At 35.6% G+C, this 21087-nt stretch overlaps 1 protein-coding gene across 1 annotated transcript; it reads left to right on the top strand.

The window, feature by feature from the left end:
- The first annotated feature begins 19343 nt into the window (after positions 1-19343).
- Positions 19344-19916, top strand: LOC125590518 (glutathione S-transferase T2-like). Its single transcript, XM_048764118.1, has one exon. It carries the CDS (start codon positions 19344-19346, stop codon positions 19914-19916), a length of 573 nt encoding a protein of 190 aa, XP_048620075.1.
- The last annotated feature ends 1171 nt before the right edge of the window (positions 19917-21087 follow it).

The following is a 21087-nucleotide window of genomic DNA, read 5'->3' as shown; positions in this document are numbered from 1 at the left end:
AACATTTAGTCATTTTTATTTTTGGAGGCTTTATTTGTGACAAAAAATAATTTTTAACTATCATAAGATATTTCTCTGGACTAAAACATTAAATCCTTTGTATATATTTTTGGACTATCATAAGATATTTCTCATATACAAAAGCTAAAACATCAAATCCTTTGTATATAAAGACAGTATTTATTTAAATTAAGTAGCTTGAGTTTAAATGGAATTAACGTGCTAAGAATAAAATTTTGAAAATAATTAAAATAAATAAATAGAGATTTAACCTGTTTATGTTTAAGAAAAAAATCAAAATAACATTGTTTTGATTTTTTAAAAATTATAAAAATTACATCACTCTATCAGTCAATCAAAACATGACATTAATCAAGTAATTAAATAAAATTTAATGAGTTTAACCAGATTAATATCATAAAACTGGATCTAAGTAGAATCATAATTCAATGGGTCTCAATAAATTTGAGTTTCAAACGACATTTTGAAATGAGCTGGGTTTCCCATTTTTAACATCTCTATACACCATAAACCAGTCGAATTAGTCTTATTGTTGTAAATAGAGAGTTTAGAGACTGAATATTTCTGTGTTATTATTAATGATCAAGGGTTTTTTTTTATATAAAGATTACAAGATGAAGATAAATGGAAAGTATCCAAAACCTAAACTCACTAGGATTAGGAAAACTACTAATACATAATAATGGAAAGATTACATCTACTAGGAAAAGAAAAGGGTTTCTTTTTCTCTAAGCTTTGTGGCCGTCTCTCTCTCTCCTAAAGTCGGCTCTCTCTCTCCTATCTCTAGGGCTTCGGCCGTCTCTCCATCTTCTAGGTATTGGGCCGGTCTTGGACCGGGTCTGGTTAACGGCAATCCACTCCATGATTTATAACACTCCTCCTTGGAAAACCCAGTGGGCCATAACCATACATGTTCTGTAGTACACTTCATGTTGCCTCATTAAAACCTTATCAGGAAAACCCAGTGGGACAAAACCATGATGAAGGAAAAAGAGTACAACACGCACTACTCCCCCTGATGTGAACCTTAGTGTAGGTTCTACATTCTACGCATCTTGGTGCGTGATATTTCCTGTATGTACAGGATGGGAGTAATCGGCCAGTTTCATTACTGAACCGTAATTAGACCACTTCGACTTCTTAGGTCGTTTCTCATGTCCTTTGACATTGAGTGTCCTGGTAAAGCATGTGTGCTAAACAATGTGAACCATATTGTTCTCGGGGATCGCTATTGGGCCTTTGCAAATCGTCTTTGCATGTGTCCATAGTCTAGACGTGATCGTCTACTGTTAACTCTTTACTATGATCGGACAAACTAAGTACTTATGGACAATGTACTAGACGTGGTTATCATGAACCTGTGTCTTGATCTGGCCGATCCATGTCTGGGTCATAGACCTCGTCTATACATGTCCACTACTTGTCTCATGAGTGTTCAAGATCAATGATCATTGCTGTGAGTTTATAATCTCTTATTATGGCTCTGCGGCCGAACACTCTCATGGATGTGGACATCGATTTCTTTGCCTTAGGTAATGCTGTATTCATTTTGCATTCATATCTTAATGATGGCGTCTCATGACCTTAGTTGATGTGGATCATATCACACGCTAAGTATATATTATTAGGTCATGAATCTCGGCTTTCACAAGCTTATGGACTACAATACATTTGTATCCGGTTGATCTTTTGTCTCTACCAGCCCGTGATCAAGAAGAAGGGCCAGACGTCTTTTAGTCTTGAAAGCCGGACGCGTCTAGTAGAAGAGCCAGACGTTCTTTGCTGAAGAGTCGGACGCCCTTAGACGGACAGAGTCGGACATCTTTAGTTTGAAGGGCCGGGGCCGGACGCTTTTGGTCGGACACCCACATAGATTTATTCTATGCCTACTAACCTCTTTTAGGTTTAGTATAATCACAACGAATTTCAAATATATGGACTGTATTGGATTGTCTTTTATACAACTCCAAGATCAGTGATCATGCGTGATCAATTTCTTTTACATACTATATGCAGCTGCTTTATGTTTCAGTCCATGAATCAGCTTAGGAATGAAGCTGTTCTTTCATCTTATCCAGTGATCCATATACTGCTTACTACATCATTTGTATCTAATTTCATTCTTATGACCAGACCATTGTCAATTTCGAAAATCTGTAGCAGCATCCACCACATAGGAGTTTATCTCCTTATAATCTGTTCTTTTGATCTCTGTGAGTACCTTGTGTAACAAGCTATAATCTAATGCTGTTAAGTAGGAAGACATGAACACTCTTAGACCTCGTGATCATGTGCCTTCTCTCACGGTTTCTTTATCTCACAAGATCCATCTATTTCACTGGTTTATCAGATGACGTTTCTGTATATGTATATGGCCAATACGGCCATCTCTCTTTTAGATACTTTGAACCTCCACGTTTTATCTTTTCTAATCTCTATGATCTTTTATGATTGTATGAGTACTCTTTCGTGGGTTCATGATCCTCGTTCATCTCTTTATGTTCAAGTGCTATAACTTTATGTATCTTTATACAAATGTGTGTGTGTGTCGACACTTTCATGTGGTTCCATTATGTTCCAGACATGATCTATAGATTTGAGATCTTATTATCCAGGACCTTTATTACCTAGTAGTTTGGCGTCCCAAGACTACATGGTTTGGTACCTTAGATGTGTAGCTGCGCAGCCTTTTCTCAATGTCTGGTATGGTTTCTCTTATAATCTCGGATCTGTATTTTATGCATCATTCTTTTCTATCTGAGATTCCTTTATCTTATGTAACACTTGGTCTATCTTGTATATACTCTATAGCAACTTGATTATGTCTCTTCTAGGACATTCATTTGGTGCTAAGCTGGTTAGTCATTTCTCGGGTTAGTGTCTGGCATTTCGATTAGCTTCTCAATTAGCTAGCTTTATATAATCTTTCTTTGGACGTCTTAAATTATAATCTCTAGTCCGAGGATCTTTGCCAAGACAATGATGGTTAAAACCATTCTTATCATTCTTTTACTTTTTAATCTTTCTTTATCCAGCTTATAATTTTTCTCCTTTAATATTCGGATTCATTTGTTTCATGCAATCTGTACCTGGCCACTATTTTAATCACCCATATTTTGGCTCACGGTCTTTTGAATTCGTGGAGAAGATCTTATTCTTATATATTCTCAATCCTCTTCTGAGGTTCCATCTTAGACGGCACATGTATGTATGTGGTTGTTTATTCAAAATCTCTTAAGATGGTGTATGTCTGGTTTTATGACCCGTATTCAACCTGAGATGGGAATATCTATGCTCACTTATATGGTCTAATGCATATGATCATATTATCATTCTATACATGTAAAAAATAATGTCTCCAAGCTTATAGACTTTAGAATCTTAGTCTTATAGATAATGGCTTACATGGCCGAACCTTTTATAGGAAATGACTTACTTGGCCGAACCTTTATAGGTAATGGATTGTGTGCGGCCAAGCCTGCACTATGCGGCCAAGTCACGGCCAAGTAACGGCCGAGCCGTTTATTCTCATGGTCTCTTCAGCCGGGTAATGGCCTCTTTGGTTTGGCCGTTTGTATCATGGCCTCTACGGCCGAGGAATGGTCCTTTATGGCCGAGTAATGACCGAGCCATATAACATGGTCTTAGACCATAGTGGTACACGAACTTGTAGTATTGATCCTGGATTTATCCTCTCTCCCCCTCATGACCATACTATAAGGTTGTGGTGCTTGGGACAATTAAGCCTAATGAGTTTCCCTTTGTGTACATGTTTCACAACGTGAGATCTTTTACGAGATAACTCTTTGTGTCTTTTCAATTTCAATCTTTGCATCAAGTTCTAGATTAGGATGACTAATCCTATCATGCCATATAGTGTAAAATTTCGTGGTGTTATCTCAGTATAGTCACCACTTCTCTTGCCTCTTATCATACTGATCTTGTAGCATAGTTTAAAATCAGTAGAGATCATAAGGTATAGTTTTGACCATTTTCTTATAAGGTCTTACGCGATTTTTCTTTCAAAATCTGAAGGAACTTGTTTCCTTTTGTTTGCCCATTGTATCTATTTGGAAACCATTTATAATTCAATGGGTCACATATCATTGGGTGTGTATAATGCCTTGTAGGCAATGCCTTAGCCATAGTTTCTTTACTAGGCTTACTATACCCCTTTCACGATTTCTTTACTTGATATTATGCCCTTTAGGCACTCTTTATCAAATAAAACATTCATATGTTCAAGTAAGATCAGACAAGATATAATCAAAACAAACTCTTTTATATATATATAAAAATCGTGAACCATCAAGTAGGTTAAAAGCAAATTAGAAAACAAGAACTTTAAAATAAAATGTCGAGATCCCTCTTTGTCAATAGACATGCCGGCCACTCCTTGAGTTATATTGGACACGACTCCCTTGGATTCATCCTGATCTATATCGGTCTTATTTGTATCAGGGTATCTCATCTCACTGCTCCTCTTTAGTACCTTGTCATTTTCAATCACCGTTAGGCAAGAGATCGGGTCATTGTAAGTGGTAGAACCTCTTTCTATGTAGATATGTTTTAACAACAAATCTTCTGGATGGAATGTGGAGTATGTCTTGAATAGACAATCATTATCTGTTACGTCTTCTCCACATAATCTCAGTTGGTACACGACCCTGGACAAGGCAAAGTGAAACTCGGCCACTGTCTCAAAGTCTTGGAATCTGAGACTCATCCATTCATGTTTGACCTTTGGTAATAATACCATAGTGTATATGGACTTTAATTATGTCCAAAGGTCACGAGGATTCTCAATATGTAGATACTGATTTCTCAGTTCTTTAGTGAGATGATAGCGCATAATTGTTATGGCTCTATGCTTTTCACTTTCAATTTCATCATTTCCTTCAATGATACATTTCCCGAGTCCTCTAGACTTCAGGGCAATTGAAGTGTTCATTTCCCATTCTGGATAATATCTTCCAGAGATATCTAGGACAGCATAATCCGAAGGCTCAAATCTCGACATCTGAAATCATATTATCAATCAATTCATTGATTTAGAATTCTTGTAACCAATTTAAATAATCAGTGCACATGATTTCATAAGTCTCTCTATAATGCTTAGGCCATACGGCTTTGCATTGTGATGTTTATACCTCACGGCCATTATAAGATACAATGAGTTGTATCTTAAGGATCGGATCATGATGCAATCCGGTTTATATAACCATCCGGATACTAGGCCACATGGTCACTTTGATATTCACTAAGCCACACGGCTTTTAATCAATCAAGGGCACAAGGCCGCAAGTGTGAGCAATGCATTAGGCTACACGGCCGTTCAGTATGTTTCGTAACACAATGTCACACAATCCATATCAATTAAGTTTACCAATTTCAAGGTTGGTAATGTTTCAGCTAGATTTTTAGAATCAAGTAATCTAGCAACCTAACTCACATTCAATATGTAAATATTCCTAATTTTTAAATCAATCTTTCAAGCAATGTGAGATTTAAGGTTTTTAAGGCCTTTAGAAATTTCAAACGAGATTAAGGTTTTAGTTTAAACAAGATTCAGATTCAAGTTTTAAAACAATCCTAATAATAGCTCTAGGCGATCAATCAAATACTCCACTACAAGAAAACAGCGACATACTGAGAAAAAAAATCGTCGGTATGTCGTCGGAATAACGTTATTCCGACGACATACCGACGAAACAAGTCCTCGGAAATAATTCATCGGAAATTCATTTTTCCTCGGAATTTCCTCAGAAATTGCCGACGAAATTCCGAGGGAACAAATTTCCGAGGAAACTCCGAGGACCACCAGTTCGTCGGAATGCTCCTCGGAATATACTGAGGGAGAACTTCCTCGGGATATTTCGATGGACTTTCCGATGGTCCAATCCTCGGAAGTTCCGACGAAATGTTCCTCGGAATTTTTCATCGGGAATTTCCGAGGAACGGAGCCCTCGGAAAATTCCGAGGACCGAGTCCCTCGGTATATTCCGAGGAATGAGTCCCTCAGTATATTCCGAGGAACAAGTCCCTCGGTATATTCTGAGAGTTCATTTCCTCGGAATTTTAAAAAAAAATTATTTTTTTTTTAAAAATAAATTTTTGAAATTTAAATTCGAAAATATAAAATTAAAATTAAAATTGAAAACATATTAGATAATATTCAAAGTTGTACAAATAAAAATAAAACTTTCCGAGTTTTTGAAAAAAAAAAAAACTACGGGTCTGGCACGTTCGGGAACACCTCGTTCGGGTACATCCTCTGCATCATCTCATTCATTTGCTGGTTCAGCCTTCTCTGTGTCTCATAGCCCGCCTGTTGAGCCGCCTTCTGGGTCTCCAACAAAGATATGCGATCATCCTTGTCCTTCAACTGAGCCATAAGTACTTCTGGATCAACAAAGGGCGGTGGTGCAGAAGAAGGAGGAACCGACCGGGTGCGACGATCCAAACCGACCAAACGTACCTTCTTCTTTGGAACCGACTGAAATAGAAAATAGCCAAATTTAAATCAAGAAATAAATGAATTGAACTTTAAAAAAAAAGAACTTACAGATTCAACGATTTCGTTGATTCGAAACCGGGACAAGTTGGTCGAAGCCGTCGAATCGTCATCCTCGGTTTGAAGCTGAGACACTTCGTCTTGCACCTGAGTTTGGACCAGGCTGACCACTTCCCTCACAAGACCATCATCAATCTGGCCAGTCTTCTTGTTGGTATACGCCCTCTTCATTAGGGCGAGATCATCAACCGACTCGCCATCATTTTCTTCCGCCTTGAAAAAAACATAAATTAAAGAAACATTAGAAATTAGAAGAAATGCACAAAAAATAAAATTTCAAAATTTAAATAATTGAAGAAAAAGCGACTGAACTTACCATGCGATCTCTTAGAGAGACAATAGATTGAGCACCCAAGTTATGCTTGAAGACGCCCTTCCCTTTACGGTCGCTCCTGCGGTTGGTGGAGTTGGTGGAAGAAGTTTATTTCGTCTCTTCCTTATCCCAATGCGCACACAACTCCGTCCAGACCGTGTTGTTTATCGACTTTGAGACCTTTTAATTAAAAAAAAAAGAAAATAGTTTAATAAATAAAAAAATAGTTTAATAAATTAAAAAATTGTTTAATAAATTAAAAACAAACCTTGTTGATTTCCCACTTCTTCTTCCACTTGTGGATCTGCTTCCCATAGTTTTCCATAACTTTATGGACGAAGTGGTGATAGATAAAGAGCGTCTCATCGGAATTCCAGTTGAATTCTTGCTGAAAAAAAAACACAATTGGTAGAAAATTTATATTAAAGATTAAAAATATAAGTAAAAAATTAGAATACTTACCGCAAACTGACGAAACCACTGATGCTGCTTGTCGGTAGGGAAGTCAGTGAAAGTCGGATGTCCCTTGTCGAGGGCCGAGTACATCATACGGTTGATCCATGCGCTGATCCCGTTCCCGGATCGGTTGAACCTAATAAAAAGAACAAACGCTTAATAATGAATCAAATTTTAATGAAAAAAAAAATATGTTTAATTACCATGTTTGACCCCGTACATGTGGATACGGAGTGAGATAGGGAAGATGGTCACGACCGGGCTGTCGAACCAACTCCGCAACACTCATCACTCCCAGAGGAGCAGGAGCAGGTGCAGCAGCGGGAGCGAGATGAGCAGGACCGGGTGCAGCAGAGGGAGATGTATGGTATGAGATGTGGGGCGAAGGGGAATCCTGAAAATGGCTGGAATCCCGAGACTGGCTCCCCATACCACCACGACCACGACGCTGTCGAGGCCGGGTCTGATCATCATGAGACCTGTAAATTAAAAAAAAAAAATTTAATAAATATAGAAATATATAAATTAATTTTAAAAAAAACAAAATCTCAAATAATAGTTTTTAATCACAAAAAAGTTTTATAGATATTAAAAATGTTTAATAAATATATAAAAATAGTTCTAATAAACAAAAAATAGTTTTAATAAATAAAAAATAGTTTAATAATTACAAAAGATAGTTTTAATAATATTAAAAATGTTTAATAAATATAGAAATTTATATAATATAAATATATATATATATATTTGTTTTTAAAAAAAAAATCCAAAAAATAGTTTTTAATCACAAAAAAAGTTTTATAGATATTAAAAATGTTTAATAAATATATATAAATAGTTCTAATAAACAAAAAATAGTTTTAATAAATAAAAAATAGTTTAATAACTACAAAAAATAGTTTTAATAATATTAAAAATGTTTAATAAATATAGAAATTTATATTATATATATATATTTTTTTTTTTAAAAAAAAATCTCAAATAATAGTTTTTAATCACAAAAAAAGTTTTATAGATATTAAAAATGTTTTGTAAAATCGAAAAAATCAAATTTATATACAAAAAACGTTTTGTAAAATCCAAAAAATCGAATTTATATACAAAAATCGTTTTGTAAAATACAAAAATCGAATTTATACACAAAAATCGAATTTATATACAAAAAGTCGAATTTATAAATACAAAAAATAAAAAAATTTATAAAAAAAATTCTAAATTAATTCAACAAAACAAATTATTCAACCAAATCACAATTCTAAACCTATTATACAACCAAATCACAATCCTAACAAATCACCCTAACAAAAATCTATCAAATCTACACGAAAACCTAACAAATAGAACCTAAGAGAGTGGGATAAGGTCCTTACATGATTTGTGTAAGAGAAGGGGGAGATCGCCGGAGATATCGTCGGAGAGAAGGGGGAGATCGCCGGAGAGGAGGGAGAGGAGCCGGAGAGGAAGAAGAGAGAAATGGGGAAGAAGTAGCGGCTCGTAGTTATAAAACCTAGGGTCCGACGGATAGTTTCCGTCGGAATTTCCTCGGAATTATAATTTTAATTTTCGCGAAATATTTGCCCAGAATATTCCGAGGAAATACCGAAGAACTAGTGTTTGGGGTTTCAAAACATCGATTTTTTGCCGTATTTCATTTCTTATACAATTGTAATGCATACCATTGAGGATTCTTTGTATAGATGATCATAAACCATGAAATAACAAAATTTCAAAACGAATTGTAAGTATTCTCTTTACCGTTCATTAAAGTGTATAAGTGTTTCTCTTATGTTGTGGGAATTTCGTTCATACAATCGGAAAAGTGTTTATTATATGGTAAGGAACAAATTTTTGACTTCATAATCAGTCTAAGACACTTAATAAGGGTTATATAAGTGTTATTCAAACCGCAAAACGTTGTTTTCGGTTTAAAATCCCTACTTCCTCGGAATTTTCTCGGAATATTCCGAGGGAATTCCGAGGAAACCCTTATCTTCCTCGGAATTCCGTCGGAATATTCCGAGGAAATACCGAGGAACTAGTGTTTGGGGTTTCAAAACATCAATTTTTTTTGCCGTATTTCATTTCTTATACAATTGTAATGCATACCATTGAGGATTATTTGTATAGATGATCATAAACCATGAAATAACAAAATTTCAAAACGAATTGTAAGTATTCCCTTTACCGTTCATTAAAGTGTATAAGTGTTTCTCTTATGTTGTGGGGATTTCATTCATACAATCGGAAAAGTATTTATTATAGGGTAAAGAACAAATTTTTGACTTCATAATCAGTCTAAGACACTTAATAAGGGTTATATAAGTGTTATTCAAACCGCAAAACATTGTTTTCGGTTTAAAAACCCTACTTCCTCGGAATTTCCTCGGAATATTCCGAGGAAATTCCGAGGAAACCCTTATCTTCCTCGGAATTCCGAGGAAATACCGAGGAACTAGTGTTTGGGGTTTCAAAACATCGATTTTTTTGCCGTATTTCATTTCTTATACAATTGTAATGCATACCATTGAGGTTTCTTTGTATAGATGATCATAAACCATGAAATAACAAAATTTCAAAAATAATTGTAAGTATTCCTTTTACCGTTCATTAAAGTGTATAAGTGTTTCTCTTATGTTGTGGGGATTTCGTTCATACAATCGGAAAAGTGTTTATTATAGGGTAATGAACAAATTTTTGACTTCATAATCAGTCTAAGACACTTAATAAGGGTTATATAAGTGTTATTCAAACCACAAAACGTTATTTTCGGTTTAAAAACCCTGCTTCCTCGGAATTTCCTCGGAATATTCCGAGGGAATTCCGAGGAAACCCTTATCTTCCTCAGAATTCCGTCGGAATATTCCGAGGAAATACCGAGGAACTAGAGTTTGGGGTTTCAAAACATCGATTTTTTTTGCCGTATTTCATTTCTTATACAATTGTAATGCATACCATTGAGGATTTTTTGTATAGATGATCATAAACCATGAAATTTCAAAATTTCAAAAATAATTGTAAGTATTCCCTTTACCGTTCATTAAAGTGTATAAGTGTTTCTCTTATATTGTGGGGATTTCGTTCATACAATCGGAAAAGTGTTTATTATAGGGTAATGAACAATTTTTTGACTTCATAATTAGTCTAAGACACTTAATAGGGGTTATATAAGTGTTATTCAAACCGCAAAACGTTGTTTTCGGTTTAAAAACCCTACTTCCTCGGAATTTCCTCGGAATATTCCGAGGGAATTCCGAGGAAACCCCTATCTTCCTCGGAATTCCGTCGGAATTTCCTCGGTATTTCTATTAAAACAAAAAAAAGTCGATGCTAGTCTGTTTCCGAGTCATCATCACCAGATGAATCTGGATCTGGATCTTGGTGAAACTCTCCTATCACTGGTTCATCCTCTACGTGAACGACGGCTTCCTCTTCGAAGTCGGTTAAATTGACTACAAGGCCAACTCCAGCTAAATCTTCTGCTGCACTTAAGTTGCCGAATGTGCTTGGTTGTAGTGGGTCTTCCAGCTCAGAACTTCCCTGAACTCGGCCTCTCGGGTTGAGTCTTGTAACAGTAACCGATGGATCATCTCTGTTCCTTACCCGGGGGTACTTGATATAACAAACCTGTAACATTAAAAAAATTATTAGTAAAATTATAAATTAATACACATGATGATGAATCATTCTAAATAATTAACATTTAATTACTTGATCGGCCTGAGAAGCAAGAATGAAAGGATCATAATATTGCAGCTTTCGCCTCGAATTTATTGATGTAACACCAAATGCATCTGTTCTCACACCTCGATCTAGAGTGTTGTCGTGCCAATCACAATAGAAAACAGTACAGCGCAATCCAACCATGCCCAAATACTTGATTTCCAAAATCTCATCTATGTGTCCGTAGTATACATCATCTCCTGATGCAGAACAAACGCCAGCATCATAAGTCGTACTCGAACGTCTCCTCTTCTGAGTTGTGAATGCATATCCTCGAGTACAAAATCTCGGATATGACTTCACAACAAATTTTGGTCCAACGACCATCTCGCGTATCCAATCGTCAAATGTTTCACCTCTGGCCAAACCAGCAGACACCTATATTAATAGCACATATATATGTTATATCAATAAATGTGAATTAGTATAAATATGTGATAAATGATATTTTAATTTGTTTAAAGCACTCACATAAGTAAACATCCATCCAGAAAATTCTCTCTGCTTCATTTCTTCTAGTTCGTCCTCTGTGGCGTATCTATATTCGAACCGCTTTTTTGCCATGAAAATCTTGTACATATGATGACAATAATGTAATTAATTAAGATTTAAATTTCAACTTGTTAAAATAAAAATTTGTAAGCTAATTTATTTACCTCTCATATTGAAGAACATCTTCGCAGTTGGTGAGCAAATATGTTTGCAAATTACTGCGCTCCTGCTCAGTAAGTCAACGGTCCTTTGGTTTTCCGCTAAGTTGTCCAACGTTTGTGAAAATGTCTGGAACCGTAACATGATATGTTGCTCGTTCGCCTCTATCATAACGCCGAGCAGGTCTTCTATTTTTGGTATGAACTTTAGCTGGAAAGTAGTACTCGGCAAAGTTTGAAGTTTCTTCATTGATCATCTGTGCGACTATAGAACCTTCCACCCTACTTAAATTTTTCACCATCTTCTTCAAATGGAACATATACCGCTCATACAGATACATCTATCTATACTGCACAGGACCACCAAGTTCCAATTCTCTTGCCAGGTGAATAACAAGATGCTCCATAACATCAAAAAATGAGGGAGGAAATATTTTCTCAAGGTTGCACTGAATCACGGCTATGTTAGTCTTCAAATTTTCAATACCTTCAAGAGTCACTGATCTCGTGCATAAATTTCGGAAGAAACCACTTATCCCTGCAATTGCTTCATAAACATTTCGTGGTAATAGTTCCTTGAAGGCAAACGGAAGGAGGCGCAGCATCATTACATGGCAATCGTGGGTTTTCAAGCCAGTAAACTTTCCTTCCTTTCTGTCGATACAGTTACGCAAATTAGATGCGTAACAGTCTGGAAATTCCACATCGTTTGAAATCCAATCAAAGAACGCATATTTTCCCTCTGCATCAAGTCGGTATATGGGAAAAGGAGCCCTACCATTCTCATCAACATGAAGTTCTGAACGAGCACATATATCGACTAAATCCAGTCTTGACTTCAAATTATCCTTTGTTTTACCTTGAACATTAAGGATCGTGTTCATGAGATTGTCAAAAAAGTTCTTCTCAATATGCATGACATCTAAATTATGCCTTAGCAGATGATCCTCTCAGTATGGCAGATCCCAGAAAATACTTTTTTTGTGCCAGTTATGTACGTCTCCAACAGCATCTACCGGAAAACGCTCATGTCCACCGACGTCTGGTGTCCTTTCTGCACCAAAATCTCTTAGTTGTGTCTTCAAATCTTTCCCACAAATTTCCGGAGGTGGACTGTCAAACACCCTCTTGTTCTTCGTAAACAAATTCCTACTCCTACGATATGGATGATCAGGTGGTAGGAATCTCCTGTGATAGTCAAACCAACACGTTTTCCTTCCATGTTTTAGTTGGAAAGCATCAGCATCTATTACCTGATACGATAAACCAAGACCAGCTACAAGTTTCTGAACCTCGTAGTATGAACCAGGAGCTACATTATCCTCGGGTAGAATACTTTTTACAAAATAAGCAATCGCATCCACACAGTCTTCATCCAAATTGTAATCTGTTTTAATGCCCATCAATCTTGTAGCAGATGATAAAGCTGAATGACCATCTCTGCAACCTTCGTACAATGGTTGCTTTCCAGCATCCAACATATCATAAAATCTCCTAGCTTGTGCATTGGGTAAATCTTCCCCTCTAAAATGATCATTTACCATCTGCTCAGTACCTACACCATAATCTACATCCGTTCTAATTGGTTCTTCTAATCTAACCGCTGGCTGAGGTTCGCTAGTACTACCATGTTCATAATCAGTTTCCCCATGATGATACCAAATTTTGCAACTTCGTGTAAACCCACTCAAATATAGATGAGTCCAAACATCCCACCCTTTAATAACCTTTCTATTTTTACATATAGAGCAAGGACATCTTAACATGCCTGTTTTTGCTTCCGGTTGTCGATGAACTAACCCCATGAATTCGGTTATACCTCGTTGGTATTCTTCCGTAAGCAATCTCGTGTTCGGATCCAAATGAGGTCGATCGATCCAAGAACGAAAATAATTTGAAGAAGACATGTTTTTTATGAATCAAATTCGTGTGTAAAGAGAGTAAGAGGGAAGATGAAGATATGGAGTGAATGAAGAGGAAGAGGGGTGCTTGTATTTATAGTTGAAATCCTGCCGACAGACCGAGGAAATTCCGACGGAATTCCGACGGAAACGGCTAGTTCGTCGGAATTTCCTCGGAATTTTTAAAATCCCCCAACGGCTCTCTAACGGCTATAATATATCCTCGGAATTCATCGGTTTTTTCCGAGGAATACATTTTTCCTCGGTATTCCATAAGAATATTCCGACGGATTAATATATCCTCGGAATTCATCGGTATATTCCGAGGAAATTCCGAGGAAACCAAATTGTATGTTTCCTCGGAAATTCCTCGGGATATTCCGAGGATTTTATTTTCCGTCGGAATGTCCGTCAGAATACCGCTATTTTCTTGTAGTGCTCAAGTTTCAAATCAAAATTAAAAACCGATTTTCCAAAATTAGGGTTTTAGGGGATTTCGAAAACTTTGATCTTTGATCAAGGGGATTTGATTTGAGATTCAAAAACCTTTAAGGTTCTGATTTTAATTGATCAATGGATCAATCTCATTTTTAGGTTTAGATCGAACTTATAGAGCTTCAATTTACTCAAAGGGGATTGATCTATTTAACCTATGGTTTTTAGTTTTAGAGATTATCTTTTAGGGTTTCAATCTTTACAAAACAACCAGGTTCCATTCATGTTCTCAGAATTAGGATTACCTTTGTTTTGTAGATTACAGAAACCGGACCTCCAAGATGAACGGATGAACCTCGGACGCGAGCTGCGACGCGGACGCGAGCTGTCTACTTCCTATCGGGTCTCGAGTCAAGACGGACGCTTGCAGTCGGGGTCGCGAGATGAGGCTGAGACGAGGACACGAGCTGAGGCTGAGCGCAAGCTGAGGCTGAGACGAGGACACGAGCTGAGCCTGAGAGCGTCAGACGCGAACGGGGAACACCTAGGGTTAGGGTTCGTCGGATGGTTCCGTCTGAGCTAAGATCGTATCAGGCTGAGACGGCAAAGCTTGCTGGAACGCAAGCAAGAACAATTTAGGGTTCTTCGGGATTAGGGTTCCAAAAGATCATGACGGCGCCGTATATCGTTTCTGCGAGTGTGGGCGCGTCTGAGATCGGATCGGCGAACGGTTTGCGCTGATGGATTCGCCTCGTCAAGAACGTCAATTTGATATGTGGCTCGTCGTCTGGTTCCTCAGGGTTTGAGAGATAGATCGATTTTAAGTTGCGCCTGGATTAGGGTTTATGTGTGACGGATTTTGGGTTAGGTTTTGTCTCAGGGTTTTGGAGTCTATCGTGATGATAACATGTTGTAAATAGAGAGTTTAGAGACTGAATATTTCTGTGTTATTATTAATGATCAAGGGGGTTCCTTTATATAAGGATTACAAGATGAAGATAAATGGAAAGTATCCAAAACCTAAACTCACTAGGATTAGGAAAATTACTAATACATAATAATAGAAAGATTACATCTACTAGGAAAAGGAAAGAGTTTCCTTTCCTCTAAGCTTTGTGGCCGTCTCTCTCTCCTAAAGTCGGCTCTCTCTCTCTCTCTCCTCTCTCTAGGGTTTCGACCGTCTCTCCATCTTCTAGGTATTGGGCCGGTCTTGGACCGGGTCTGGTTAACGGCAATCCACTCCATGATTTATAACACTTATTTAAATCTTCAGCTTTGATAGAATTAGTCGAGGAATGATAAAATAACTGGCATTAGGTGTTGCTCAAAAAAAAAAACTGGCATTAGGTTTGATTATCCGAGTGTTGTTTAGTCTCAAAGTAGAAGAAATAATCATCGCGGTCTTAATTCTTAAGTTAACTTTACCAACAAGTATAACCTCCTCAGCCATTAATTATTTCACCAAAAGCATCCGTTCTTCTTTGCAAAAACATAACTCAATTCTAAAATCAAGCTCTTGTTTTGTTCTCTGAGCAATGAATGATGATCACTTTAAGGTTTTATTTTATTTTTGTTTTGAAGTTAATTTTCTGTCTAATCCCAAATCTCCCTGACTAAAGAAAACTAGGTCAAAGCCAAAGTGTACATACACATGATGCAGGACCACAAATTATTTCAACACCTGATTATTACTTACTAGCGAATACTTCAACTTTTAATTTTTCCTTAATAACATATATAGCTCATGATTAACCATTGATAAAAAAAAAAAAAGATTTAACCATTGATCAGTTATCGGCTTCATGTAGGGGTGTTCAATCCGGATATCGGTTCGGTTTCGGTTCGCTTTTTTCGGTTTTTCGGTATTTCGGTTAGTAAAATATAACTACCATTCTAAATCCATATTTACTTCGGTTCAGTTCGGTTTATATACCGCCGGTTTTCGGTTTATTCGGCTTTATACCAAAACATAATTATTTAGTTTGGGATCATATTATATAAATTTTAGAGTCATATTGTCATCGCAGTCATTTATTAAAAATATATTATATTTTCAAATAAAAGAACAAAAAAATAAAAACGCTTATACCTTCAAATGAAATAATCAAATCTAGAATTAAAATCAAAGCTCGAAATTTTGAAAATAAAAATATAAAACAAAAGAGAAGTATGAAAGAAAATGTTTCCACTCTTCCATATTCAGTGTTCATCAAAGTCATGCTTCGTCGAGTGAAACTCTGTTCGTTTATAAATAAGAAAAAAATTGTGAATAATTTTTCTAGTTATTACCTATCAAATTTATAACCTTCACTTCAATTTAATCAATGATAAAAGAAAACAAAATGATTAAAAGAAGAAGACTAAGAAAATAAAAATCCTCAGTTACGATGAATTGTTATTTAATAATATTTTAAGTGTTTTTCAAATTATGATTCTTTATTACTATGAAAATATGGTAATAATTATTAACAAAAGAATAACTTATATAACAAATATATTTTTCATGTGACGTTATAAAATATGTACATATTTACATGTTTTTACTTTTGATCGGTTTTGTTCGGTTTATTCGGTTTAATCGGTTATAAACCAAACCATATCCAAATCCTACGGTTTTTATAAAATCATATCCATTCGGTTTATATGATATATACCAAAACCATACCATATTGTCTATTTCGGTTCGGTTCGGTTCGGTATGGTTCGGTTTTACCATATTGGACATGCCTAGCTTCATGTTTCTTCAGTGTTAACCAAAAGCTCGATCTAAACAATTGAATTTCAACATAAGTCCATGTGATAAAATAAGGTACTTTAAGTTTTTTACAATTTAGGCCCTGTTTTTTTCTATATTTTAATTTAGTTTGGTTGTCAAAACTTTAACTTAAATAATGGATGTGGCTTTAGAAGTAATAAAGGCAGGAATTAGTGATTTTAAGAAAAATAAATCACATTAAACGTAAAATCAGCTACTTTGGTTTTGAAAAATTTAAAGAAGATTTTAGGACTTCAGAAATTTTAAAAATTTGATTGGAATAAAATAGGATTTAGAAACTTTATAATCAAGTTAAGGCCTTTGAAACCAAACCTCCATCGCAGCCTTAGTCAAAAGTGTATTTGATTTCTAGACGGTGTACTATACCTATCATATATTTGTTATTAACTTATTATCAATACTAGGGGGTTTGTCCGGGCTACGCCCGGATTGTTTGTTTATAATTCTTTTAATTATTTTATTTACAAACTTTTGAAAGTTATACATAATTTAAAATCAATAAATCGGAAAATGTCTAAAATATTAAAGCAAATGAAGATAGATTTTTTATGCGTTGTCTTGTTGAATTTAACGTTTGATCTTCTATATTATTCTTTTTGCATTTTCATACTAAATATATGTTGTTTAATTTGATGCATATGAGTTTACTGAAGCTGCCAATAACATCAATAGTAGGGTTTAAGTAAAATATTATCCTTAGTAAGTTGAGTGGTTAACTTTTCTACATTATTTATAAAATTAATTATTGTGGATCATTCACATACGATGGGCTAAATGATGAGTTAGTGAGAAAGGTCGTAGTGAAACCTAAATTTTGCTTTGGATTTACATTTATTTGGTGCTAAAGTTGATGATATAGCAACTTTTTATTGGTAGAAATTAGAATTCACGTGTGGCATAGTTAGAGATGCTTTATATGACTTTTTTGTTTGTTCATTACTCCATTTTTCACTTTATTTTGCAGTAAATTATGGAGTAGGGTTGGGTTGGAGATGCAACAGTAGTGATATACCTTTTATTACTTTTATTTTTAACACATGATTTTTAGTGTTCTTAGGTAATTATCTTTTTTTTTGCTAATCATTTCTCTTTCCATAGAATTAATCTTAAATCCAGTGACTTTTTAAATAATTTATTTTGTGAGGATAAATAATTTTTTTTTTGTTAGTCTATTTACTATTTGTTTTTGAAATAGATTTTAAAACCGTGGAAGCTGCCACTGCATCACAATGGCTTTCTTGGCTTTCTGAAACTGTGAAAGTTGGAGATTATTCTGAGAGTATTAGAGTGATCGATGTTTGTGATGGAAGGTACCTTCGTGGCTATGTGTAAGGGCATCGTCATCGTCAGCCCTTGGGCCCGACCCTTAACCCATTTTGGGTTTAAAAAAAAATTAAAAATGGCAAAGGACGAGACGAACGGGCCTTGATTAAGGGCTTCTCGGTGTCGTCCCTCGTGGGTACGTGGCAGCACCGGAGTGGGAGATGATTTCGAAGATGGATCGTCTTTTTCATTTTCTTTCTTCGTGTCTCTTTTCTATCCGACTCCAAAAGGCGACGGCGAAGGCGATTTAGCAGAGGAGGAAGCTTTCTACGTGATCTCTTAATCGATCTCCGGTGGCGAAGACTTGTTTCCGAAACCGAAAGCGCAATCCACATCCGACTCTGAAATCTCTGATGACGAAGACCTAAATTGTCGGTTCGCTTCGTTTCCCAAGCATCCCCAATCGTCTGAGAATCGACCCAATCGTACCAAGGTATGTCCTTCACCTCCTTTCTGAGATCGAGATTATTATTTGATTGAATATTTGATTAGGGTTTCGTATAGATGTATATTGAAAAAATTGTATTGATTATTTGATTGAATATTTGATTAGGGTTTCGTAGAGAAGATTTGAAATTCGTATAGATGATTTGATAAATGATTCGTATAGATGATTTGAGTTTGAAATCTGTGTAAGGGATTTGATAAGGGATTCGTATAGATGATTTGATATTCGTATGGATGATTTGATAAGGGTTTCGTATAGATGATTTGATATTCGTATAGATGATTTGATAAGGGATTCATATAGATGATTTGAGTTTGAAATATTTGAATGTGTATTTTTAGTTTGAAATCTGTGTATTTTTAATGAACCACACCAACCATTTCCAGTGAAAGTACTCTTGTTTTCTAAATGTTTCGCTGTGTATTAAAACCATTGTCGTGGTTACTTCGTATTGATTAGATAGGTTAGGCTATAAAGGGTAGTTTGTTTGAAACGAAATCCAGCAATATATTAATGATCTTATTAGGATAGTTGATAGCTTTTTGTTTGTGTAATAACTTTAGATAAGACATATCTTGTTACTGGTTAGTCATTAAGTGGGTAAGTTATTGCTAACTTACTCTTGACTTCCTCCTATCAAACCCCTTCTCATGCCCCCCTTAAATATACGTAGCTAGTTTATCTCTTCTACCATCTCCTCTTAATCTCTTCTCTCTTTTTAGTGGTATGAATTCAAGAAATAATTATACGCAGTCCTCTAGCTACGTAGGACTGCTTTACAGTCAACAAGGTAGTAGTGTTCAACATGAAAACTTTCCTTATGTTAACAAGTTCTGCGGCGCTTACGCCACAGCAGAGAGGCAAATTAGCAGTGGTGAGAGTGACACTGATGTTCTCAAGAGGGCTCATGACATCTTCTACTCTGATCACATAACCAAGTTCAGCCTCGAGCATGCGTGGTGTGTGTTGAGGTATGAACAGAAATGGCTCAACCTCAACACTCCAAAAGCGAGCTCAAAGAGGAAAAATGGTGAAACAACAGCTGAAACGTCAACCACCGAGAATGGTGATCATGAGACCCGGCCTGAAGGTATCAAGGCTGCTAAATCGAAAAGGAACACTGCTCAAGGGAAGTCTGTTGCTGAGTATACCTCTCTTTGGAAAATGAAGAAGGAGGATTTGGCCATGAAGGAGAGACTGTCTAAGTTGGCTATACTAGATACTCTCCTCGCCAAGTCAGAGCCATTAACTGAGGCAAAAGAAATTGTGAAGAATAAGCTCTTAGCTGCGTACTTCTGAAGAATTAGATAGCATGTTCTTCAGTTTTATTAACTAAGTTTTTTTTTGTCCTTTTAATTCTATGTTTTATATTTGTCTTTTTTAATCTCTGTTTTTATGTATGTCTTTTTTATATGCTTGTTTTATTTAATCAGTATGTCTTTTTTAATAACCGTGGGATTATATAAACTAAGGCTTTTTAATAATTTAAATAAAATGTCTTGCTTAATAATTAAAATAACAATGTCTTGCTTTGTCTCTTTTTAAATAACTACAAATGTTCTTTCTTAATCTTGATTCTAATAATTACTGGACATTTTCTGTAGGTTAAGAGGAACATGGGACTTGACTACAGCTTAGTCAGCCTTCGGAGTCAGAGGATTTATTTTGCAACTCTGTGGACAGTGGCTACAGCGAGACGGATGACTTAATTCGACGTGACCAAGAGGAGATAAACTTTGTGGTCAGAAGAATTCATTATTTGCTCAAACCCAAGAAGCTGTGAGAAAAGATGTCGAGCGTGCCTTTGGAGTCCTGCAAGCTAGATTTGTCGTAGTCCGAAACCTATCTCATTTATGGGATAAAAACAAGATTGCAAATATCATGAGAGCATGTATCATACTCCATAATATGATTGTCGAAGATGAACGATCATCATCCACTCAGTATGACGTTGATGAATTTCAAGAAAGAGAAGAGGTGGATACATTTTCCGTCAATATGCCTTCAAATCTCGGTAATATAATTGATCGTCGAACGAGCGTTCGGAATACACAAGCCCATCACAATTTAAAAAAATGATTTGATCATATATGGGCTAAATTTGGACATCTTCCAAATAACTTCTGATTTATAAGTTTTTATTACTCGAATAAAATGTTTGTTTGCTTTTATATATTATGATGTTTGTAATTTTTTTATTTTTTTGTAATTTTCTCATGTTTTCAATTTTAATGTTAAACTTTTCTTTTATATGTTTTATTAAAAACTATGCTTTTATATATGTTATTACTTATTAATGAAAATAATCAATTTAATTAAGTAAGAGACAAAGTTAGTTTCACCAATAATCAACAACTTATACAAAAGCCCTTAGCTTAGTTCCTAAACACAAAAATAATAATAAAAAATGCTAAAGTCCCTTAATCAAATCTCTCCCATAATGATGCCCTAACTCTGATAATTTATTATA

The sequence above is a fragment of the Brassica napus genome, chromosome C7, assembly GCF_020379485.1.
Source record: "Brassica napus cultivar Da-Ae chromosome C7, Da-Ae, whole genome shotgun sequence".
NCBI lineage: Eukaryota > Viridiplantae > Streptophyta > Magnoliopsida > Brassicales > Brassicaceae > Brassica > Brassica napus.
The sequence above is the reverse complement of the archived record's forward strand: the minus strand, read 5'-3'. Positions and strand labels throughout refer to the sequence as shown.

Excerpts from the sequence above, each read along its gene's own strand:
- LOC125590518 (XM_048764118.1), top strand. The coding sequence starts at position 19,344 with ATGAATTCAAGAAATAATTATACGCAGTCCTCTAGCTACGTAGGACTG.